Genomic DNA, 25,366 nt, shown 5'->3' on the forward strand with positions numbered 1-25,366 from the left:
TTCTCCAGAGGGCAGCTCATGGCTTCCAGAAGGGATATGTCTCTTCTGGGGGCACCAGGAATAACCAGAGCCTGGCCAGAGAGAGGACCCTGGCTGCCTGGCCACCTTCCTTCCTGTCAGACTGGTGCCCGGCACAGCTCATGGGACATCTCTGACTCTTGGAGCTGGAGGGGCTAGAAACATGAGAAGCCCTTCTGTGTGTGGTGAGATGGTTAACTACACCAGGTCAAGGTCTCCTAGCAACTGTGGAGGATCACCCTCTGCAGGCAGGTCAAGGTGACCTCCTCGCCAGATCCACTGCCCAGCGTGACCCAGGAGAAGGGAGGAGAGTATCGTTTCCCCAGACTGAGCTTTCTGCTCTATGAGCTGAATTCATGGACCACGCACCTGGGGGCAGGAAATACAGTTACCTGACAGTCAGCTGCAGGCGCTGGGCTGCGGTCAAATACCTCACCCAGCCTCACAACCACCCACATTCTACTAAGGAGGAAAGTGAGGTGATGCCTGCTAGAGGGTCCTGAGTCAGGGTTCCAGACTGACTGCAAGACCAGCTCCGAGGCCCCAGGCACCATGGCTCCAGCTGCCTGCAGGAGGGACAAGGGCTGTGCCACTGACCGTGTCCAGGACTGCCTGTGGCTTTGACAAATGAGGATAAGTTACAGCAGGACACACACAAATGTGTACACATGCATGCCACAACTCATTCATCTACCCTCCATCCTCCTCCAGCCACTAGCTGACTTCAGCCCATGACACTCCAGAAGCTCCCTCCTGCCTCCTGGCCTCTGCCCAGCCGTTCTGTCTGCCCGGCACACCCTTCCTGCTCATTCGGCCTGGTGGACTCAAACTATCTTTTGGGTCTCAATTCACTGCCCCTGAACACCTTCTCTCAAACAACCCCAGCCTGCCAGCCCCAGAGCAGTCCTCCCCACATCCCCGCGACTAGCATCTGAGCCCACCCCCACTAGACAGCCCACAGGGTGGGCCGCCTTTCTGCTCTCCGTGGCCTAACAGAAGGCCCTTGATTTGGTGGGTGGGAAGTAGGGAGGAATCTCACTTGCCATGAGCTGTGGGTATCATCCTGTATCTCTTGGCTCACACTCTCCCTCCAACCTGCACTGGCTCCCGGGAGGTCACCCTGGGCAATGTTAACTGGGCCCTCACAGCCTCCCGCCCGAAGAGCTCAGCAAGTGAGATGCAACAGTCAGCTTTGTCCAGGTCAGAAAAAGGAAACAGAAAAAGGAAACAAACCAACACAACAGTGATTAGAATCTCTGTTTCCTATGAGGGGACAGCTGCTCTGTGCTAATATCCTCCTGGAGTAAACCGTTATTAGTTAATTTTAAAAACCACACAGAGACCAATTATTAACAAATCTGTAGGCCTATTTTAGCCTGGCGTATTACTGATAAGTTGTCCTCTGAGCTACTGTCCCCTCTGCCCGTCGATCAGCTCCAGGAATTCCTAACAGGGCAAGACCATTTAACCTGCTCATCATGCTTTGCTGTTGCGTTTCTGGGGATCTTTTCCCCTCAGTTTTACTTTTCCTTATGGGTACATGGGACCAGGAATAAGAAAGGGCTGCTGGGTGTCATTACCATGTTTTTACAGTAAAAGCGGTTTCTTGTGCACCTTCTATGAGCAAGACACTCACACTTTGGCTTTTGGAGCCAAAGACACAAGAGTGGACAAGACCTATCTTTAAAGTAAAAAGATGCAAATATGTTTCCCAGAAAGAGTTTGAAAAATACCAGAGGAAAGTAATCACATTAAAATGCGAATGCTGTTTGCAATAAGGGTCTTGAGGAAGAGACAAGTTCCATGAGATTCAAGGGGAAGACAAACAGGGTTTGGCCCCTGTGTCCCTCACCCAGAGTGCCTGCCCAGGAGAATGCAGGCAAGAAGCAGCGCTTGGTTTGTTCCATGTGGTATGTTATTAGATGCCCACCCCCCCCCCCTTATTCACCCTTCCCTCTGAAAGAATGAGATAAATAATAAAATATCCCTAAATCCTGCATTAGTGCCTATTAAGGCAGAGGCTTCTAGTTGCAAAAATTAGGGGAAAAAAGCACAGAAATTAAAACATAAGCTGCTGTTGCCTCCACTATCCACATGCCCTCCTTCCTGAGCCCGAAGCCAACCTCAAGGAGTCTGGAGTCAGCTAAGCACATTGCAAACTCATGTCTGTGAGGGTGTGACTCAGCCTTTGACCTTGACCTTTGACTTGGGCCAGTTAAACTAGTCTTGCATTCTGGCTCCCCTGGACCAGCTCCCTAATTAGGAAGATGGACACAATCCCCCCGGAGGAGCCCCCAGCGCACACTAGCAACCCCTGGAACCAGCTCCAGGGCCATGCAGGAGGGAGGGTGGGGGAATCCTACAGAGCTACCTGATATCGCTCAGCAAGAGTGACCTTAGGCCAGAAGGGACCCTTGTTTCAACATCGAGAGGCACCATGGGGGAGCCTCAGAACTGCACAGAATCAGGGATTTCCACTGTTACCAACAAAAACGTTCAAGGGCCTCCAAGAGGCCTCTGGTGTTAATGTCTCCATAATGACAGGTGGGGATAAACACCAGCTCATCATGACCCAGTCTCCCTGTATTCCAGGCACTCTGCTAAATGCTTTAGAGAAACCAACCCGTTGAATCCTCACCACCAAATGTCCATGCAGAGACCCTTTACAGCGGGGAAACAAGGCTCAGAGATGTTAGGTAGGACTGTCAAAGTCACATAGACCCAGGTGACATCAAAGAGTCCACACGTCTGCCAACTCCCCTCAATACCTTGTCTGCTGGTTTCCTGAGGCCAAGGCCCAACCATGGGAGAATAGAGGCTGCAGGAAATCCCAGCATGAATGCAACCAAGCCCCTCCCATCAACCGGTGGACTGTATTCCCTCCCCTTGACCTTAAACTGGGCATTTTCCCACTCTAACAGAATCAGGCAGAAGTGAGGACCACAAAGCCTAAGAGGGCCCATGCATAGCCCCAGCCAGGAGGCAACATTGCTGGGTCCAAGGAAGATGAGGTACAGGTGAAGAAGAGCCACTCAGCTGAGCCCAGCCTAAATGGTCAACCCTGCCAACCTGCAGACAGCAGAGGAGACAGCACCCAGCCTGCAGCACAAAGGTCTGCAGGCTGTCCTTACAGAGGACACACTGGATGCCACACAGAATAGGACAGATCTGGGAGGCCTGGTATTTATTATGCATGTGTCCTGTCATTTCACAAGTCAACACCGTATGAACTGTCCCCCCAGCCCCCCCCCCCCCCGAGCCAGAGAGTGAGATTCCAGGACAAGCAATTCTTCTTTACATCACCCCACACACACCCAAATGCACACAGGGGCATTTCCTACATCAGCAGATAAATAAGAATGGGAGAGTCACAGGTCAAGATGACAATGCACAAGAACACCTCTCATTTCACAGAAACGCACCACATCTTAGCGATTCCCACCACACCTGTGTCTCCTCAGTGGATGACCGTAACTAATTCATTAATATTTGAAGCCCATCTTCTTTCGTTTGCAAAGAAACTTGATTTAAAGGAGGACTGCAACCTACCACTCTGTATGGAAGTGCATCCCCATTTACCTGGATGATAACAGGAAAATGAAGAAGGTGGGGGCGGCTGAGGGAACCCTACAGAGCAGTGCTCAGATGGGGACATCCCTGATGCAGGGGAGCTCTGCATAAAAGACCTGCCAGCAAACAAGACAAGGTCAGCAGTCACTTGCCCCATGTGACTGCAGAAAGGCAGTCACCCTACAATTAACATTGCCGAGACAAAGTTTTCCTGCCAAAGGGAAGCAGAAAGATCATTTTTGGCAGGTCTTCCTGCGTTTATTTAAATCCCCTGAGCTAGTGATTACAGCAAGGCAAAAATTTTCTCTTCACATGGCTATAAACTTCCAAGAAGTAATGGGACCAAAAAATTAACTAATGACAATACAACTCAATAGTAAGAGTATTAAGACCAATGGCAACTTTAACAAACTATTACATTTAAAACAACTGCATAACAATGTGTGATAAATACATTTATTAAGTCTGTAGCCACAGCTGCCACTTTCTCTACTCAGATCTTGGCAAATTCATTTTCTGACAGCTGACCAATTGATGCCAGAGTCTACTTATGTCCCAGCCATGAGATAAGGTATGTTGCCAAGCAACCCACCCAAATGACTTCCTTTAACACACATGGACACTCACCCCAGCCCATTAAGACAAGACCTTCAGCAACTCTGCCCATGGCTGGTTCTCTTTCAGCTCCTTGCCTGACCTCGAGTAAATAAATCTTGTCCTGGTGGCCATTCTAGTTAAATGAACTAGGAAAGTATCTGTGCCTGTGTGTTTATGTGACTACAGATTTGTATGTATTTGTGGCACAGGTTGCTTGAAACAGAAATGGGATAAACACATGGATCTGCTTCATCTGAAGCACAGGAAGTGAAAGTATTAGTTGCTTAGTCATGTCTGACTCTTTGTGACCTCTTGGACTGTAGCCCGCCAGGCTCCTCTGTCCATGGGGTTCTCCAGGCAAGAATACCAGAATGGGTAGCCATTCCCTTCTCCATGGGATTTTCCCAACCCAGGGATCGAACCCGAGTCTCCCCCATTGCAGGCAGATTCTTAACTATCTGAGCCACCAGGGAAGCCCAAAGCACAGAAGGCCTTCCTGTAAAAAGATGCATTTTGAAGCCAGTAATGGGTGGGCAGGGCCTAGAGTGACTGGGGCAGAGTGGGAGGGGCTGGCAGGTGGACGGGGCAGAGTGGGTGGGGCATGCGGAGCGGGTGGGGCATGCAGAATGGGCCAGGCTTGAAACTCACCTAGATTCTAACTCCTCTCCACACAAATGTCCCCAGGGCCATCTGGCCCTTTGAGCCTACCTCAGGGTTTGGAGGAAGATTAAATAAAAGGAAGCAAGATGCCCCAGTGTAACACTGAGCTGACAAGCATGTTTTCACTTCAGCCACTGAAAATTTACCAGATTATCAGCTAGTTAGAAAAGGGGCTGCAGAACAACCCACAGGCTCTCCCCACCTCTTCATCACAGGGTCCACTGCCTCCCAACTTTATTCCCAGAGGATGGAATGGTCTCAAGGTGATTAGGAGATGTCTGAGGAGACTGTTGCCCCTTCATAGTTGTGAAACCAATGACAGTGTCCGTTACAGACAATAGCTCAGTGATCCTCACCCACCTGGAGGAATGGACAATACTGACCACAATGTTACAGACAAGAAATGGAGATTCAGAGAGGTGAAGCAACTTGCCCAAGGTCACACAGCTTGTATGTAGCAGAGCCAGATCTGGGACTCCATCCAACTCCAGCCAAAGAATCTCTTTGGATGTCATTGTTTTCTTTGTCAAAGAGACCCATCCAGCCAGAGCCAACCATGGCACATTGTAGGCTCTCTGGAGGAGCTCACTGAATTGAGATAAATGAATCTTGTGTGGATGAGAAATGACCTCTGCTTGGGTGTCCTCCCCTTAAGGATGTGAGATGATCAGCTGAGGGTCTCCAGCACAAGGCCTCCCAGACCATGTCCATTCCGTCTGCGCTCTGACTTGTCTGTTCAGTCAACAGACAACCACTGGGGAACAGCCACAGGCTGCACAGCCAAGGAACAAGGGATAAGGACCTACCCGCAGGTTCTTCCACTCCAGAGCAGCGTTGACTGAGCCACCCACAAGAATAGAATATTCTAGATCCATGCTATCTAACATGGCAGCTGCCAGCCACATGTAGCAACTGAACGCTTGAGGTGTGACAAGTGTGACCGAGGAAAGGAAATTTTAAGGTTGATTTATTTAATTTAGATGTAAATTGCTGTAAGTAGCTAATGACTACGGTATTGGAGAGTGCTACCTAGCAGGAGGGACAGAGCATAAGCAAGTGGGTCAAATAAGTGAGATCATTTCAAAGAGTGAAAAGTGAGGAGATGGAAAGTGGCTGAAGTGACCACAAGGGATGGGGTGGGGGTAGGGGATAAACCCTGGACCCTGACTGTATCTGACCTTCTGCCAAACAGCCATGCCTGGCACCTGGGAAGGTCCCAGGGACAAAGCTGTCCCTTGTCACTGCCTTCTGTGCCCTGTTAACGGAGCAGGGGATGAGGAACAGAAGTTTCAAAAGCTTTCAATCACTTCCTATGAGGAATGTGCAGTTGTTTTCATAACCAGGAAAAATTCTGTTTTTAAATTCTGTATTTTTTTTAAGCACCCAGCTTTTATGTTTAATAACCCCAAAGAAGAAGATGACGAGGTAATTACTGCAGAGTTCTATCGCTAATTAAGCCATGGAGACGCTCTGCAAGGGGCCAGAGGGAGAACCCCAAAACTCAGGACTTCAGAGCAAGACAGCATTTGAGGAAAGAACCCCAGAAGAACCAGGCCATGCCGAAAGCAGGTTGAGACCCCTTGTCTCCACCCCACATGGGGCACCCATAAACAGCAAAGGAACACCAAGCCTAGAGTCTGAGGTGGGGCTGTGTCTGTGTGTCTGTCTGCAGCTCAGGTGGATGCTCTGAGGGTTTCGCCCTCTCTGGGCCATGAGCAGAGGTGGACCTGTCCATGCAGAGGGGCATGGCCCCTGCCCCCTCCACACTGAGCCTCCAGCCATCTCAAGTTGCCCCTGAGCAGCTTGCCCATAGTGGGCCCATCCAGCCACCTGGCTAGCCCCAGGTCTCATTCACTCAGACACTATGCCTGGTCCCATAGATGCTTACCAAGGCCTCCAGTGAGCAGTTGGCGATGGGCTCCCAGCCTAGTGGGAATGGTCCACTGAGAATAAGACCTAAGTCCCAGGCACTGATGAACATTGTGAACAAGTTGGGAAGAGAACTGGGTAGTGTGGGCAGGGCAGCTACTTAATCTTATCAGATGAACAAAGAGGGCCCTCTGAGGAGGTAACATCAGATGAAGACCTGGGAAAGCAGGGAGTCGAAGGACACAGCAGTCTGGGGCTCAGGAGGCAGACAGGTCAGGGCAGTACCCACTGGACACATACTTAGACACACACACACACACACACACACAGAAGTTGTCAGCAGAGACTGAGACAGTGGCTCAGGGAGGACCAGACTCAGTGGGTCCCTGGATCTGGTCCCCTGACCGGTACCATCAGCATGACCTGGTCACTCGTTAGAAATGCACTTCACCGGCATCCACCACAGGCTGAACCGGAAACAAAGGGGGTGGGGTGAACAGGTGACTTCCAGGTGACTCTAATCCACAGCAGGGTTTGAGAATGAAATAGCTACATCAGCAGTCCTCCAGGGAGATTTTGCCCCCAGGGGACATCTGGCAGGTCTGAAGACATTTTCGATGGTCACAACCAGGGGCAGGGCTGCTACTGTCGTCTTGAGGGCAGAGGTCAGGGATGCTGCTAAACATCTGACAGTGCACAGGACACCCCGTAGCAGAGAAGGACCCCATTACCAACGTCAGTCGTGCTGAGAAACCCAGTTGAGATCAAAAGGTCCCCTACCTGGTTGCACAGAAAAAGACAAGTTGCAAGTCCCCACGGAAACATTCTAAACAGCTGACCCTGGTAACTCTTCATTTAGTCTCGGGTCCGGCTCTCTGGAAACCAGAAAGAGAGCTGAGAGTGGAGGGAAAGGACAGCAAGGGATGCCCTGCAGGGACCGCTGTGTGTTGGGCGGGGAGAGGAATAGAGGGACGAGCAGGGAGCAGAGAGAAGGCAATGCAGCGAAAACCCAGGGAGGAGAGAGTGGTGGGGAGAAGGGGACCAGAGGAGCAGCAAAGGGGGAGAGATGAGGGGATGGCACATGACTAGACTGGTAGGAGGCCCGCACAGGACCAAAGCCGCAGTCTGAGAGCTGATAGAATTCCTTAAGACTAGGAACTCAGAGGGAGGAAAGGCGATGGGGATGCCAAGTTGCCTTTTTAAAATTTTAAGTTGTGGGGGAAATCCTGACCATACTTGTGGGCACAGAGTGAGGATTTGCAGACAGGAACCCTGGAAAGCTGCCTACAGAATCATGAGTGGAGCAACGATGTGGAAACAGCATGAGGGTCGGTCCTCAAGGAAAGGCCTTCACCCTTGCCAGGCAGTCCATAGCCATAGATGCAGTCACAGAGAGATTTAACACACAAATAAGGCCACAAAAAGATGCTCACACTTGCCATCAATCACAAAGCCACAAATGAACACGAGACACTCCTTGTCACCCTTCACGAGAGAGAACACCAGATGGACCACTCCAGGCATCGGGAAGGCTTTGGAGAAAGGATGTGCTCAGATTCTGAAGAAGCATCATGGGTCCATTTTCCAGGGGGAAGTGATATCAGAAAAATTTTAAATGTGAGCCTCCTGTAACCTAGACACATCCTACAGGAAATTCACATGGGAGTACAAGGAGGCTTTGCTTGGATGACCACTGCCGTATTGCTTCTAATGGGTAAAAAATGGAAACACACGTATAGCTCAACTGAGAAAACCATATTATTCAGGATACTATGCAGTTATTAAGAAAAGGAGATGGAGATACACTTGCCACATGGTGAGACCTCCTCCAAGATCCAGTGTTGAGTAGAAACCCAAACTGGAGAACCTTCCATGTAGTGTGAAACCACTTGTGTTCTCTTAAATGCCTTTTCCCAAGAACCTGCAGATATAAACATGCAGGAAAAGGTGGAAATGCCCCATGGAGCTCATCACAGAGATAACATCTGGAGAGGGATGGAGAGGGGTGTCACTGCTTACTTTCCTGTGATGTTCTGAGTTTCTGTTATGAGAATACTGATGCATCAAAAATGCACTTTGGAGGGGAAAAGGGCAAATGCCTTCACGAGCTGTTTTATAAAAACAAAGAAACTGTTGTTTCCAAAGATGGAGGCAGGTGACTGCGCACCAGGTCATTCCACAGCCGGCTCACCAGCCTCACTTCAGAGCAGCAGGTGGGCGAATGGGAGAGGTTCTTCAGGGAAAGAGAACGGAAGGCCTGGACTCTACAGCCTAGTGAAGAAATGCCTCAGGTGGGTGTGACAACACCACCAGTTTCTCTGGAAGCCAAGGTGCATCAGGAGATGATCCCATCAGGACTGACTGACAGCAGACCATTTTGAACCATTTGAAAACGAATTTTTAAATGGGTTTGCCCAAACAGAAGCATGCACTGCCTCAGAAAGAAGTGAGTTCCCCATCAAAAGAGGTATGCAAGCACACGCCGAGCCAACCAAGCAAAGCAGTTGTAGAAAATGCTCCCCTAATCCACCCTTCCCGCTTCAAGCTCCCAGGCTGCTTCCGACCTGAAGATTCTGAATTTCTTTCCACCGGAACTCCTGTGTCTAACACAGTTCTTAAATACTTCATTCATTTTTCCTTTTCAGTGAGGTTCTACCACTCACAGAATTCTGTATATAAAGACGTTCACCCCAGGTCTCTGCTCTTTGGGCGCCCTTCTGTGCATGTGAACCTGAGACTAACTTGGGCTTTCATCATCCCACGCCATCACTGCATCACGGGCATCCAAGCCCTTTCGCCTCTCTCCCAAGTGGACCGGCACGAGTCACCTGCCAAGCCCCGTGTTCCCACCCACGGAGGCATCAACTCACAGACAGCCAAAAAGCTAGATCCTCCATAGTTCCCATGTCAAGTTTGCGTCCTCTCACTGCCAGGGAGACAAAAGGAGCTGGCTTCTCTCGTGAGGAGCCACTCAACTCCCATAATTGGAACAATCATGGATGTGCATCTCAGGCACAGAGAAAACCAATCCATCATGGAGTGCTGAAAGCTTAATCCCCGATTTCTAATAAAAGGATTAATTAAAGCCTTAAGGGTCTGCTTAGAGCTGCCTCTGCCTGAAACTCCAAGGAAATTAACTTGCCCTCCCAGATGCCAAAAACAAAAAGCCAGGGATTTCCTCAGGCTGGTACCTTAGTTTGACCAAATGACACAGTGTCAACAGTCCTAACAAAGAAACCTTACAAGCCTTGTATGGGTTTATTGTTTAAAATTTCAGCTTGGGCCCTGGCGCCCCCAGAGCTGCCTCTAACGGGTCTTTCTTTGCAGTTAAATAGCGAAGCTGCTCTGTGTTCCAGCAAAGTGAAGGCATCTCCCCACAAAGCTGGATCACCCCAGCCCCAGGGGCCCTGTGGAGCTGCACGCCCACCAGTTAAGGTGATCAAGTCCCCATCTGGGTCTGGTGCCTTCAGAGAGAAAGAGTCATCAGAGGAAGGTAAGAGCAACTTACTGTCAAAACAGAACGTGTGAAGGGACCCTGCTTCCCTAGGATACGAATGGAGTCCTGTGGCTCCATACCAAAACACCAGCTTTGATTCTTTTTTTGAACCCTACATTTCAGAAGCTCAGACTTCTCCCCGTGAAGTGAAAATTGCCTTCTGGTGGAGAAAGGTTTTAATGATCACTTTGCTTCCTGCGTCTCCATGGTGACAGGCGCACAGCCCACCCCCCCCTCCCCCCCTCCGCTTTATTAGGCCTTTCTTCCTCTCTGGAAAGTAATCAATCAAGCCTTATGGACGCCTTTGTGACCGGATTTATCACCTAAACAATCGACGGTGCTGTGGGGGTGGGGGAGTGAACGAAGTCCATATTATTTAATGAAATCTGGCTCCGTCCTGGCGCACGCACGCCCTTCATCTCCCCGTGGCAGCTCCGCCAACACACCTGTCCCGGGAGGCGGGTGGGCGCGCCCAGGTGCGCCAGGCCCCGCCGACTTGGGAGCCCCGCGGAAGCCCCTCCGTGGCGGCAGCACCGAGCGCTCCCTGCCCGCGAGGGGACGCCCCAGCCAGGCCGCCGGGGCCACCGGAGCTGGGGTCCGGGGGAGGGAGGCAGAGCTCGGAGCCGGCACTGGCGGAGGTGGCCACGGTTCTGCCTCTGGTCCCCCAGGTGGTCAGCACCCAAAGGAAGGCAGCCCCTCGGAAAGGACAGCAGAGCCCACCAGTCCTCAAGGAGGGCGGATGCGGAGCGCCGGTCTCTACCAGGAAAACCGGTTCCTCCTCGGACAAAGGGGTCTCCGCCGCCTTACGGGGAGCCTGAGTCCTGCCGCGGCTCCCCAAACGCAGACCCGACGCGGAGCAGCGCCCGGAGACGTGCGCCCAGCGTCCCCTGCCCTGGCCTTCCCCGCCTGCCCCGCCGCCCCCGCCCGCCCATTACCTGGGTTCTCCCCGGCGTCCGCGGAGGAGGTGGCCGAGGAGTCGGTGAGGACGCTGGGGTCACTCTGAGAGCGGCCCCGCGACACGAGGCAGCTGCTCTCGTCCTCGGACGCGGCCATGGGCCCGGCGGCGCTGGGGCAAGTTGGAGGGAGCCGCGTGCAATCAGAGCATCCAGGCGGCCAAGGTCACTGGCCAGGGGGCTGGAGGGGGCGCTTTTTAAAAAAGGAAAATCAAAAAGGACAGGGAAAGGGAAGCAGCGGGAGGACGAGGCCAGGGCTGGCTTCAGGGCGGTGAGACAATAGCCTGGCGGCGGCAGCCAGGCGCATCCCGGCGCGCGCGGCCTCGCTCCGTTATTTATTCGTGTTTATTCCCATTCTTCAGTCTATATTCCAGGAAAAAAAAAAGTTGAACCAGGAAATAAAAACTTTTTCTTGTCAGTGTTTATGGCGTGCTTGGGGCAGGGGGTGATGTCCAGGAATTTCTGGGGGCGCTCCCTCCCCCCACCCCACCCCCCACCCCCCGGGGAAAGAAAGGAAAAAAGAAGAATCTTTGCTCTGGCAATAGCTTTAATCTGAAAGCTGTTCTTGGAGCATCTGTTGGAAAACATTAGGATTCTCCCATCATGCCGCGCGAGAGGAGCCTGACGTCACGAGAGAGGGGAGTGAGAGCCAGCGCCGTGATGGGGAGGGGTCTCAAATACCTGAACTGCACGCCACCAGCCCTGAGGGAAGTGGGGGCTTACTCCTGAGTTCTGGGTCGCCCACCCCCATCCCAGCCAGGCTCTAGAAACAAGGAGTCCACATGCTGCTTCCTTCCCCTCCCCCAGATGGAGAGGGTGCCTCCCTTGGTGGAGGCAGGGCCTGATCTCCCCAGCAGCTTCCCAGAGGTTCCCGGCCCGGGTTTGCCCTCTTGGGGATTTAGACAGGGGTCTTGCTGCCCAGGAGCCTCCTGGAATGACAGGGCGGGGCGTTCCCAACCTGTATCCCCGCCCACCGCATCCTCGTCCTCTCTGTCCACCCTTTCTTGCCCCACCCCTCCTTGCCCGGAGGAGAGAGGCAGGAGGGGTGCCTGGCTCCTCCAGGGAGGATTCCCACAGATTCCTTGATGGAGTTGAGGAGGCCAGGAGAGGGAGGTGACACCCGCTAGAGCTGCCACTTACAGAGGTGTCCCCCGAGGTGTTAACGAGCAATTCTCACCCTGCTAGATGGCGGGGGGCGGGGGGGGGGGGGGGCGGGTAGCGGGGGAGAGTGGGGGTGGGAACGGGGCGCGGGGGAGACGGGTGCCAGGGGTCGGGGAAACACAGGCAACTCCCACATCAGCTAAGGCAGGGACCCAAGCGCAAGGAAGAAGAGGCCAGCCTTGTAAAGGGCACAGAGAGGGACATGGTGGGGAGCGGTGTCACACAGCCTGGGCTAGGAAGGGGGCCAGATGCCTAGAGGGCAGGCCCCCAGGGGCACGGGGGGCGGGGAGGGTGCATCAAGCTCCAATGGGCGGGATCCCATCTCAGCCCCTCAAACCACCCCAGGGGGCAGGTGCTGCTCTCAGCCCCACTGCGATGACAAAACCAACTGGGGCTCAGAGAAGGCGCGGGCCAGGGGTCTGGCAGCTGGGCAGGGCCCAGGGACTTTCCTGGACTGCTCATTCGTCTCCAGCCCTGGAGCAGGGCTGGGGTGCAGGGGGTGCACCTGGCAGTGTTGGGTGAAGGACCAAGGACAGAACTGAGACACAGGAGATGACAGTCCTCACTGCACATGGGGCTGTGGGCTCTCAGGAGCAGGGACCTCAGAGAAACCAAACCGTCCTTCCTTCCAAAAGCCCCCACAGCCCACTGCGTAGGTGGTGGGCTTGCCAGACACTAGGAATCCAACAAATGAAACAAACGAGAAACACTCGCAGTGGGTCTTGCCGGGGGCAGGAGGATAGAGCCAACAATGGTGGCCAATAAATCAATAGAGGACCCCAAAACATTTCACTGGAGTTCTAAACATGTTGTTGTTGTTCAGTCACTTAGTTGTATCTGACTCTTTGTGACCCCATGGACAGTAGCATGCCAGGCTTCCCTGTCCTTCACCATCTCCCAGAGCTTGCGCAAACTCATGTCCATTGAGTTAGTGATGCTATTCAACCACCTCATTCTCTGTTGCCCCCTTCTCCTCCCGCCCTCAATCTTTCCCAGCATCACGGTCTTTTCCAATGAGTCAGCTCTTCACATCAGGTGGCCAAAGTGCTGGAGCTTCAGCATCAACACGTACCATGAGGCAAAGAGGAACTTGGTAGGACATTTTACTAAACACTTTTTATCCACATAAAAATGTGCTCGTTGGGGAACACCTGGCTCCAGGCTGAGCCCTTTTCTGGGGTGGCGGTGGGAGGAGGGTATCATTTCTTCCTCACAAGCCTCGGAGGTGTGAGCTACCTTAGAAGTGAGTATACCTGCCCAGGTCGTAAGCCAGGACAGGCAGGGCCGATGCTCCTGGTCTGGGGTCTCTCCAAGTGCATCCTCAGGCAGCCCCAAGAGCCTTGCTGAGTCCTGGCCCAAACACAGGCAGGTCTCAGGAAGCCCTCAACCTCATCATCAGTGCCTCCCACATCTACATGACAAGGCCTTCTGTGGGCCTAGCCAGCAGCAGATGCAGAGATGGACCAGTGGGGTTGAGGCAGGCAGGGGAGTCGGGGAGACAGCAGCCCAGGGTCATGGGCAAAAGGAGAGAAGGAAGGTGGCCTCATGGGCTTCCAGCTGTGTTCCTCCACCCCCCACCCTCATGCTTTGGGGCTTTCCCTACTCACAACCTGTATTGTTACTGACAATATTTTTCTTTTAATCAATCAGTTTGGTCCCTGGGTTAGAAAGATCTCCTGGAGAAGGAAAGGGCAACCCACTGCGGTATTCTTGCCTGGAGAATCCCATAGACAGAGGAGCCTGGTGGGCTACAGTCCATGGGGTCACAGAGTCAGACACAACTGAAGTGACTCAGCACAGCACAGCATGGCTCAGCACTTAAATGCATTTTAAAGGAAAGCATCATTCCAGCGACAGAAATGTAGCCTCCCTGTCACACCTGCGGAGGATGAAGGACACAAGGATTGTCTGTAGTTGCTAATATTCCCCCAATGCCTTGTCCATGTATGTACTATCTAAAACCATTTCTAGTTCCTTTGGGTGGTCTACACAGCTGTGCCTGCTCCCCTTAAGTGCATGGCGGGACTTAAAGGCACAGAGAAGGATAAGACTTAGCATTTGCTCCTGGAGCTCACATGGAGATTGGCGGGGGGTCAGGGGAGGTGTGGTGTGCAGGCAGAAGACAGGGGTAACAACCAAAATGTAGTTCTCAAACATATATGTCAGTACCATATTGATTTGTTTGAGCCAGGTAGGGAAAGATATAGCCATTGTCTTTTTCTCTGGCTTTGAAATGTTCCATAATAAAAACAGTTTCAAGTTTAAAACAAATTAGTGAGCCCACCTCGACTGATCAGGAGAAATAAAAGTCTGGTGAACTGCTGGAAGGAGAAACTTGGACCTTCCAAGTCATCCACGCCGAGACTGGGGCTGGCGGGAGGTCTGGCCCCCGAGGTGTGCACAAGGCTGCTGTCTGTAAGTTCCAGCCTGCAGGATCCCCAGGAAATTGTGAAAGTCACCAACTGTCTGTCCTCAAGATTTCTGCAGGGGCCCAGGAAACAGGTGTTTGTTGACTGAACCAATGAGCACGCACACAGTGGGGTCGACATGTCGCTGCTCCAGGAAAAGGGGATCAGCATCTTCAGAACCCCAGTAGCTCCAGGCTTTCAGGGACAGAGGTGGTCACTTCCTGACCCCCCTTCCCCAATCCTATGTTTCTCCTGATGCTCCAGGGAACTGTCCTTCCCCATCACAGGAACAGAGTTAAACCAGCAAATTCAAATGCTTAAAAAGAACTATTCCAGCCAAGCTCTTAGGGAATCAACAAAAGAGGGTCCAGAGGTCATACCCCAGGATAGGGATTCAAGACCAGAGGAAAGGGGAGAGTGAAGACAAAGCAGGTCCCCCAGAACCTGCAGTGAGGAGGGGAGTGCTGCCCTCTGCTGCTTACAGGAGGAACTGCACCAAACTGTGGCCCTTGGGAACTTCCCTGACTGAAGGGCTGACTTAGCCTTGAACTTGGCTTCTTTTGCCCTTTGCCCTTGGTGGGGTCTCCACCACTGGCCTTGCGCATTAGGCTACCCAGGGTGGTGATTCATGTGATGCCAGCTGTGGCTGTTTTCTAAACACACCCAACTCTTCTAAAACAAAAGCCTTCATGTCAGCAACCATGGTCCCCACTCTGAAGGGCATGGCAGCCAGAGCTGGCCTGAGAAGCGTGCTTAGCCTGCCTCGCAGTGTCTTCTGTGCTCAGGCTGCTACAGAAGCCCTTCTGGGCCAGAGTCTGAGATCCAGGCAGGAGAGGGGTTTTGATCACTTTCTGCGTCTCCCCTCTAGGTGAGGGTGGGGGAAGGGCACTGCTCACAGGGTGAGGGCATTCGACAGGACACCCAGCTCTCAGGACACAAAAGTCCTCTGATGCAAGACACTGACCTTCTAACATCTTATGTGCCTTGAGCACCTGCAGGTGACCAGGAAGAAACACATAGGATGGAAGTGATGGAGGCAGAAGAATGGGGAACAAGAAGCCCGACCAGGGGAGGGACAGGGTGCCCTCTGTAGGAAAGACAGAAAACAGCCCCAGGCAGGCTCATCTGTGTCATGGACCCTCCCGTCCTTTCCTGGTTCATCCTATTTTCCTTCCTTGCCGGAGGATGTTTCCAGCTAATGAAGGGAAGCGCCAAACAATTGATGCTTTTGAACTGTGGTGCTGGAGAAGACTCTTGAGAGTCCCTTAGAGTACAGTGAGATCAAACCAGTCAATCCTGAAGGAAATCAGTCCTGAATATTCGTTGGAAGGACAGATGATGAAGCTGAAGCTCTAATACTTTGGCCACCTGATGGGAAGTGCTGACTCATTAGGAAAGACCCTGATTCTGAGAAAGACTGAAGGCAGGAGAAGAAGGGGACGATAGAGGATGAGATGGTTGGATGGCATCACCGACTCAATGTACAGGAGTTTGAGCAAGCTCTGGGAGATGGTGGAGGACAGGGAAGCCTGGCGTCCATGGGGTCGCAAAGAGCTGGACACGACTGGACGACAGAACAGCAACAACTAATGAAGGGAGAGGGGCTGGTGCAGGACCCCAGGAAACGTGCTGATGGAGAGCCACACAGAGAAAAGGCAGTTGTCGTCAGGATGATGGCACTGTCCCTGCTCCCTGCCTGAGTGTCCTATGTGGCCCTGGAGTCGCAGCAGCCACCTGTGACCCTGGGGGGACACACACAAGGATGGAATGCCCCAAACTGTGGAGAAAGGGATTATGAGGGGCATGGATGCTTGGAATGCTGACAACAAGTAAAAGGGCAAAGGACAACGCTCATCGGAAGCCACGCTCACCACCTCGACCATCCGGCCACTTGACTCTTTTAAAAGGAGATAAGTCATGTTTAAATAAAGATCACTGTCACCCAAACACTGACCCTTTCCTCCGATTCAACGTGTACACTGTAATATGTTTACCGGATTTACATTCTAAAGGGACCCGTTTCCTTTCCCACGGGAGACCCCGGAGCCGGGCTCACTGCCTCACCACACACAGATTTATGCCTCCAACACCCCATCGCAGCGGGAAAGGGAGACAAAGTACTTCATCGCAGAAGAGTTCAAACACGGCATGGCGCCCAATCCATAAATTACAGAAAACCCACAGCACAAGGCTTATCAGTAGTACTTTAAAAATACATCTTAAGTTCCGCAGCTGGAGTGACAATTCCAAGAATCCACTTGTACAAACCTATAAATAATGATGGCCTGTCCGTGTTTTCACAGAAGCCGTGATCTCTTTCAGGGCCCATAATTCACTAAACTTGTATGTGGGTTAAAGCTTGTGGGGTCCACTGGGGTTTCATGGGGGAAGGGGAAGTTATTTAGGCAATTAGTACTGGCATCCTCACCAGGCTCCGTTCTGGAATAGTAACAAGAGTTCCTGTGACTTCCACGGCACACAGGCAGACAACATTCATATCTGTGCTTAGCAGAGGCTTCATCAGTTCAGCGAGCTGGGGTGCAACAAAGATTACTCCTGGTACTTCACATTGCTGTTTTGGGGGATTGCTCACCCTCCTACTTCATTTTTTTGAAGGGTCACCTGGGAGACCCAGGATTTTAGGAGAATGGGCTCTGGGGGTCTATCAGCAGGACAGAGTGGAGGGGCCGAAATCTAGAGTGAAGTGGGTTCTGTCTCCCACCAGAACCTGAAACACACAGCAAAGACCCAAGGGGGTGGGGCCGCTGGCACTGCATTCAAAAAGAGCCCACAGCCTTGATCTAAAAGATGTTCTAGAGAACATGAGGCCCCTGTTTAGGGTCTGACTGACTGATTCACTCATTCATAGTACATGCCAGGCACTGTAGGGGGCAGGGAAGGGGAGGGGAAAGTCCCTCCCCACAACAGCACATGCAAAGGCCCTGGCGTGGAAGTACTGGGCAGTCAGAAGGGCTGAGAAGGGGCTGGGTGGTTGAAGTGCTGAGGGCAGGGTGGCATGCAGGGAGGGTGGGGGACAGGCTCAGGACTCAAGGGGTCTCATGACCCATGGTGCAAAGCACAGATTTTATCCTGGGAGGAATGAAAAACGCAGAAGGGTCCCCAGCCAGGAAAGAAAGAATGAATTTCTCTTCTCTAGGGAGGTTATGTGGAGAAGGCAATGGCAACCCACTCCAGTACTCTTGCCTGTAAAACCCCATGGACGGAGGAGCCTGGTAGGCTGCAGTCCATGGGGTCACTAAGAGTCGGGCACGACTTGAGCAACTTCACTTTCATGCATTGGAGAAGGAAATGGCAACCCACTCCAGTATTCTTGCCTGGAGAATCCCAGGGACAGAGGAGCCTAGTGGGCTGCCGTCTATGGGGTCGCACAGAGTCGGACATGACTGAAGGAACTTAGCAGGGAAGTTACAGGAGGCAAAAAGGGGCTGGGAGATAAGGGGGTGGGCTGGGGGCTGCTGCACTGGACTGGGAGAGACACAGGCAGCCTGGAATGCAGAGTGCTGGATGGAGCCCAGGTACACTGTAACTGTGTATGTTGCAGCCACTCTTGATGCAAAGGTACCCAGTAGCTGAACTGTAATAAGAAAATTCCTACACAGGATTACTGTTACAATTCAGACAGTTACCAACTGATTCCTGCGCTCTGTAATTTGGGCAAGGGGGTTGTTCCTTGAAGTTGGATGTCACTGCCCCTCCCCCAACACAAATTCATGGAGCCTGGTCCACCACGGTGGATTCACCCTGTCCTTACCTAGTGCTCAGTGTGGGCTGGACCCTGGGCCAGTCAACTTACCCAAGAGTGTAGACGGGAATACCCTCAGATTCCAGCCCCAAGTTACTCATGCAAACATGACTCTAGGCACTACAGGGAAGGCTTTTGTGAACAAAAACTGGGTTATCATAAACTGCCTGATTGATATCATCAGTCTCCTGATGATGGGAGATTATCCCAGATGATTGGACCTGGCCGTGTAATCACAGGACCCTCAACGCAGAGGGAAGACAGAAGGGGAGGAGTGGGCAGAGGAGAGACGAGGCATTGGAAGATGTGGCCACCACCGCTGGTCTTGAGGGGGCCACAGGGGAACATGGTGGCCTCTGGAAATGATCCCCCAACAGCCTGCAGGGAAACGGGGACCCAGGTCCTGCAACCCATGAGCTGGACTTGGCTTCCCTCTCGGAACTCCAGGAAGGACCACAGACCTGGCCACACCTCAACTCCAGCCCATGGGACTCAGAGCAGGGCACCGGCTGAGTCCACCACACCTCCAACCCAGGGGAGGATACGTGACGATAAACAGGTGTCGCTTTGCCTGCAAAGTTTGTGGTCCTCCATTTCGGCAGTCACACATCCTCCCATCCATTCTCCTGAGTGTCTGAGGCCTCCAGTCCTGGTGTCATCCTCTAGCCACAAGAAGGGCGAGGTTCAGAGGGGAAGGTCAAATGGGGTCAGAGGGGAAGGTCATGCAGGTCTCCAAGGGTCCTTCTCCCACTGCTGCACAACCCTGGGTGACCCCACACAGACCACCTGTGAAGAGGGATGTGCACACATCCAAGGTCAACCTAAGACTCAGATGAAGGGTATGACCCATGCAGGAAGACTGGGGGAGAGAACCACCCTGGCATCCCACCTACGGGGCACAGACATACACCTGAGGGGCAGGGGTCTCTCCTGCCACCAGCCACCTTGTTTCCAAGTCAGGCTTCTCCCAGGTGCAGCCAAAGTTGGGGCACCCAGAAACGACTCCCCCAAGAGGCACCAAGAACTAGCCTTGTCTTCTAGGATAAAAGGCAGAGAGCATAAATCCTGAGGCAGGAGAGCAAAGGCTAAGAATCCAGAGGCTGCCAAAGCTGACCACCCAGGTTCAGGTGCAGCTCCAGCAGCTGTGTGACCTTGGGCTACTTACGCCATCTCTCTGAGCCTTGGTTTTCCTCATCTGTCAAGTGGGCTCACGCCTCCCATAGAGACATGCAGACAAAGGGGAAGAGCTAAGGACAGGTCTGGCCCTGGCTGCTGGATCCACAAAGGAGATTTCAACCTGGCCTCTCCCACCATGGTAACTCCCACGCAGACCCAATGCAAATGACTGTTATCAAATATTTGTCACTTTCACCATAATTCTCCAAGTTAGAAATCACTCTGTTCCATAAATGAAAGAATACCTCCTCTTAATTTTTATCATCCCAGTGTTTAACCAAGAGGTAAAAGGTTGAAGCTAATTTACCGTGAGTTTTTACTGTGGCTTATAGGAAAAAGGGAGCTTCCCTGGTGGCTCAGATGGTAAAGAATCTGTCTATGATGCAGGAGACCTGGGTTTGATCCCTGGATTGGAAGATGCCCTGGAGAAGAGAAAGGCAACCCACTCCAATATTCTTGCCTGGCGAATTCCATGGACAGAGGGGCCTGGCAGGCCACAGTGCATGGGATCACAAAGAGTCAGACACTCACTTTTTCATAGGAAAAAGCCCAGACAGAAAAGCGATTAAAGTAAAAATAGAAATTTGCAACAAGCCTCACCCGTGCCAACATCCTTATTATCTGAGTGCGTAAGAATTAAAAGAAATGAAGCCACAGATGAAAGATAACATTCTCTTCAGACAGATGTTCTGGACACTCTTAAGTGGAAAGAGAGGCAGTCCTTCACTCGTAGCAGAAACCTCATCAAGGGCAGGGTCTATTTCTGGTCCTTGCCCTGCGGGGCAGCGGCAGTGACCCCACCATCCGAAAGCACACGGTGCAGGCAGCAGGGTGCCTGCCTGGCTTCCAGGAGCCTGCTGGGGACAGAATGGGACACAGATGGACAGGGAAGCAGGTGAGGCGGACGCTTTGATAGGAGCTTCTAAATTAGGAGTAAGTGTAATAAATTAGGAGGCTGGGAAGGAGGCAACTGCCAAGGGTGCCTGTCTGTACCTATACAGAGTACAAGGAGTCAGTATTGGAGGAGAGGGCCCAGGTGGGCCTCCACTCACCTGTTTTAAGTTTGCTACAGCAAAGGTGTGTTAATAATTGGAAACAGCCTAGAAATACTATGTGCTTTCAGAAGAACGGGGCAGACTCAAATAGAGATGCTGCGAGCTGCTTCCTATAACTCTGGAGGGAAATCAATGCCAAACTGGGGGATTTTTCTGCAAAAATGGGTCTCCTCTGGGGAGAAACCAGAAGCTCCATGTAAGACCAGATGCTGCCCAAAGGAAGAAGCTTCTAGAGCCTGAGGGCAGCTCTCTCCAGGGGCTGAGAAAAGGCAGGATTTCCCAGGCCCCACCTGCTGTCCAGGCACTCAGGAAGCCCCCCTGCCACGTGTGTGGCAGGACATGGGTGTGCCCAGAGCAGTGAGCAGATCGCTGCAGGACCAGTCCACACTGGCCACGGAGGACAGAGTGCTAACAAGGGAGTGAAGAGAGGGCTGTGTTATGAGGTCTCCAGAGACTGCAAGCCCCTCTGGTCACCACAGCCCCAGCGAACACCCAAGCCCAGCTGGGGGGAGTTTTATGCAAGGGGTGTGCACTGCTGCTACTGCTCTTCCTTAAAATAAACTGTAACTGTATTCAGTAGAAATCCCAAAGGCAGCAGGTTGCCTTAATGAAGCTCAAACGGCAGAGGGGTCTGGGGACCCAGTGCCCTGGGTTTATTAAGTCTTGAGATGCATGTCTGTGTGGGTACACAGGGATCAGCTCCTTCCGGGGTCGGGGTGGTGGGGCGGGGTGGCAAGTTCAGCCTTTGACAGCAGCTGAGCAGCAAGGAGGGGCACCTAGGATTCTCCAAACACCTGACCCTGTGGGCTGGTGTTTCTGGGTAAAAGTGAAAGTGTTAGTTGCTCAGTCATATCTGACTTTTTGCAACTCCATGGACTGTAATCTGCCAGGCTCTTCTGGGCATGGAATTCTCCAGGCAAGAATACTGCAGTGGGCTGTCATTTCCTTCTCCAGGGGATCTTCCCAATCCAAGGATTGAACCCAGGTCTCCTACACTGCAGGCAGATTCTTTATGATCTGAGCCACCAGGGAGGTTCACTGGGTAAAAAGTGTTTCTTAAATGCAAACTGAAGTATTGATCATATCAATAAAACCATATAACATCGAATCAGAAAGCAAATTCTTGCCCCAAACCTGCTTCAGTTTAAGGTTCAGGAGACACAGGCTGCCTTGTAGTCACGTGTCCACTCCCCTCCCGCAGGCCACCTTTCCTCTTCTGCTAACACATGGCTGGACCTTTCCATCAGAACCAATGACTCCCTGAGTTAAACATTTTGACTCCTAGAATTCCTATTAAAAATCTGTATTCAGGAGAAATAAATCAAGAATCTGGGATTAACAGATATACATTACTATATATAAAATATATGAACGGCAAGGACCTACTGTATAGCCCAGGCAACTATAGTTAATGCCTTGTAATATTGGAAAATGGAAAAGTATCTGAAATATATCTATCTATTTACATGTGTAACTGAGTCACTTTGCTGTATACCTGAAACAAACACAACATTGTCAGTCAACTATACTTCAATATAAAAAAAAATCTGTATTCTACCTCATACTAGTCATGGAAGTATAGCAGATTAGAAACAAATGTAAAGAAAAAGGCTACACACTCATCAAAAGGAAACAGGGATGGAGGTGTTCATGATGAGTCAGTTGTCCTGATTTGCCCAGGGCTCAGCGGTTCTCAGGACATGAGAGTTTCGGCGCTAAACCAGGACCGTCCTGGGCAAACTGGGACAAGGCAATCACTCTAAATTTGAGGCAGAAAGAGACTTCTTAAAGAAGACACGAAAGGCAAAGACGTAAAGAAAAAGCTTAATGAACTTGACTACATCAAAGCTGAAAACATGGAGATGAAATGTACGGCTTGGTGATGACAGAAGTATACTGTAGGTTTGAAAGTTGCTAAGAGAGCAGATTGTAAACATTCTCATTACACACACACACACACACACACAAATTATAACTATTTATCATAATGAACACTAACCAGACTCATTGTGGTGGTCATTTTGCGATATATACAAACAGTGAATCATTATATCATCTACCTAAAATTTACATGTTGTATGTCAATTATACCTTTAAAGAGCAAACTAAAAACTTCTACTCAACCAAAGATACAATAAACAGAATTAAAAGCCAAGCCACAGGGAGAGCAAAAATCTCTGCAAGCAGAGGATTAGAACCCAGAATACACACAGAGCTCTCGAGACACCAATTACAAAAAGAAACTAACAATCCCACAGAAAAGAAGCAACTCACAAAAAGTGAATCCACATGACCAATTAACGTAAGAAAAACCTTCTCCAGAAATCGAGAGAATACAAATGAAACCAAGAAAGTCCCCCTCTTCTGCTGTGGGACTGACAATATTTAAGAAACTGAACAAGAGAACTTTTCAGACACCGCACTTGGGAGTGATACAGCCGCTCTGGAAAAAAGTGTCGCTAAACCAAGAGAAATTTACAACAGGCTCTTTCTATGCCCTAGAAATTCCACACCTTAGAACAAGCCCTCAAGACAAACTCGTGTATAAGTGCACGAAGGGGATGCGCAGAGAGACACAGCCTGTAACAAGAAGGACTGAGGACGCCCTCCACGGGCAGCAGCCACAGAAAGGTCGCAAATGGTGGAATATTCTAAATCAAATAGGAAGACTCTACGAACCCAGATAAACCTCCCAGACATGCTGCTGAATGAAAACAGTAAGTTTCAGAACAAGACGGCTGTATTCAGACACCATTTCTTTAAAACACTGCTGCTGCTAAGTCGCTTCAGTTGTGTCCAACTCTGTGCGACCCCATAGACGACAGCTCACCAGGCTCCTCCGCTCATGGGATTTTCTTCCAGGCAAGAGTACTGGAGTGGGTTGCCATTGCCTTCTCCGCTTTAAAACACTACAGGAAACCATTCTGTACAGCTTCTACCAAGACCCCCACACACACATGAAGACAGTCTTGTGGGAAAAGATTCACAGTAACAGTGGTTCTCTCCCAGGAAGAAGAGGAAGGAGTCACTTTCATTTCCTGCTTGGAGAAAATTTGCGACCCCATGGACTGTAACCCATCAGGCTCCTCTCTCCATGAATTCTCCAGGTGAGACTATTAGAGTGAGTTGCCATTTCCTCTTCTAGGGGATCTTCCCAATCCAGGGATCAAACTCTGGCCTCCTGCACTGCAGGCAGGTTCTTTACCGCTGCACCAACTGGGAAGCCCATTCATGAAATACTAGAGTAATTATATATACTTTTTTTCTCCAAAGAAACCTGTTGCCTGCCTAGAACACCTCAGACGTTCACCTGACAAATATTTATCAGCTACAGACAGATCCATTCTAAAACCTGAGGATCACTCATTTTCCTTCAACCAAAAATGGAGCCATAGACCAATTAATCTGGCCAAGCTCATCTGCCGTCCTTAAGGGAGTGAGGCACCGCTTTGCCTGGATGCAGCATACATGGCACCCCCACTGCTGCCTGGAGGTGGCAAACCCTGCCTTCACCTCCCAGTGCACACCTGTCACAAGAGAGAAGACTGAGGCCAGAGGATGATCCAGATGCTGGGGGGAGGGGGGACGCTGATGGTCAGGTGCACACAGGTGTGGGCTTCCCATATTGCTGGGGATGGGGCACTGGAAACATGCTGGGGTTTGCAACACCCAGCACCAACTCCCCTCCTGCTGCCGTCCCGTTAGGGGAAACACTGACTGGAACCTGGCCAGGCAAGAGAATAACCACTTGCATGAGGTATCCTAACAATAGGAGGTCCTGGTAAAGAACGTGGAGCCAACAAGCTACCATCAACCATAAGAATTTGAGAAAGCAGAGAGGATTTGCCAGTCCGTATGTCCTACCAGCCTCCCAGAATCCTCCTTGCTGGAATCCACCTTGGCTGAGTGATGTGTTCACCACCAGGAAGGACCCTGAGTCAGAGTGACTGGCCAGAGACAACCAGGAACTAACCCCATCACCTAAAACCTGAGACTGTGAGCCACGCGGCGGAGCCGTGCTCCTGGGCTCCCTTATCCTGCTGCTCTCCGCCCAGGCACCCCTTCCCAGTAAAGTTTCTAGCTTTGTCAACACATGCACCTCCTCCGAAAATTCATTTCCCAGTTTTAGATAAGAGCCCACTCTCGGGCCCTGGAAGGGGTGCCCCTTCCTGATTTTCTTGGAGCTGGGGGAAGAGGGGTCTCAGGTCTGGCTACTGAAGGGACGCTGGCTCCATCCTTGCCTGGGACTCGCCCGTGCAGCCTCCCACCCCCATTCCCAAGGGCAAGTGGTGTGACCCAGCCTGAGCCCCAGACAGGCAAGGGGACACTAGTTGAAGCTACGAGGTCACCCGCCTTTGAATCTCCAGCTTCCTGAATTGCTTGTCACTTGCTAGCAGGAAGGCCTCCGAAGTACAGGGGGTCATCCTGACAATTTCAGAAGAGTTGAGCAGCCCAGGCTCCTAACTCTGAGCCCTGGTCTAAGCCTGGGAGATGGGGCATTACATTTCCAACTGCCTCCTGCAGCCCCTATAGCCACAGCCTGTAATGAGCACCAGCTGGGACATGCCATGCTCTCATCAATCACTCCTTTCCCTTCAAAAATTAAAAAAAAAAAAACAAACAACTATTTGGTGCAGAAA

The 25,366-nt window shown here is 51.5% G+C and overlaps 1 protein-coding gene across 1 annotated transcript in view; it reads right to left on the minus strand.

The window, feature by feature from the left end:
* Window positions 1-11,263, minus strand: part of PHACTR3 (phosphatase and actin regulator 3) — a 190,121-nt gene extending 178,858 nt beyond the window's left edge. Inside the window, exon 1 of the mRNA XM_052651080.1 lies at window positions 11,146-11,263. Within this exon, the coding sequence (XP_052507040.1) occupies window positions 11,146-11,263 (118 nt within the window). The remainder of the gene's footprint in view (window positions 1-11,145) is intronic.
* Window positions 11,264-25,366: the final 14,103 nt, after the last annotated feature.

Source organism: Budorcas taxicolor, chromosome 13 (assembly GCF_023091745.1).
Source record: "Budorcas taxicolor isolate Tak-1 chromosome 13, Takin1.1, whole genome shotgun sequence".
Taxonomy (NCBI): Eukaryota; Metazoa; Chordata; class Mammalia; order Artiodactyla; family Bovidae; genus Budorcas; species Budorcas taxicolor.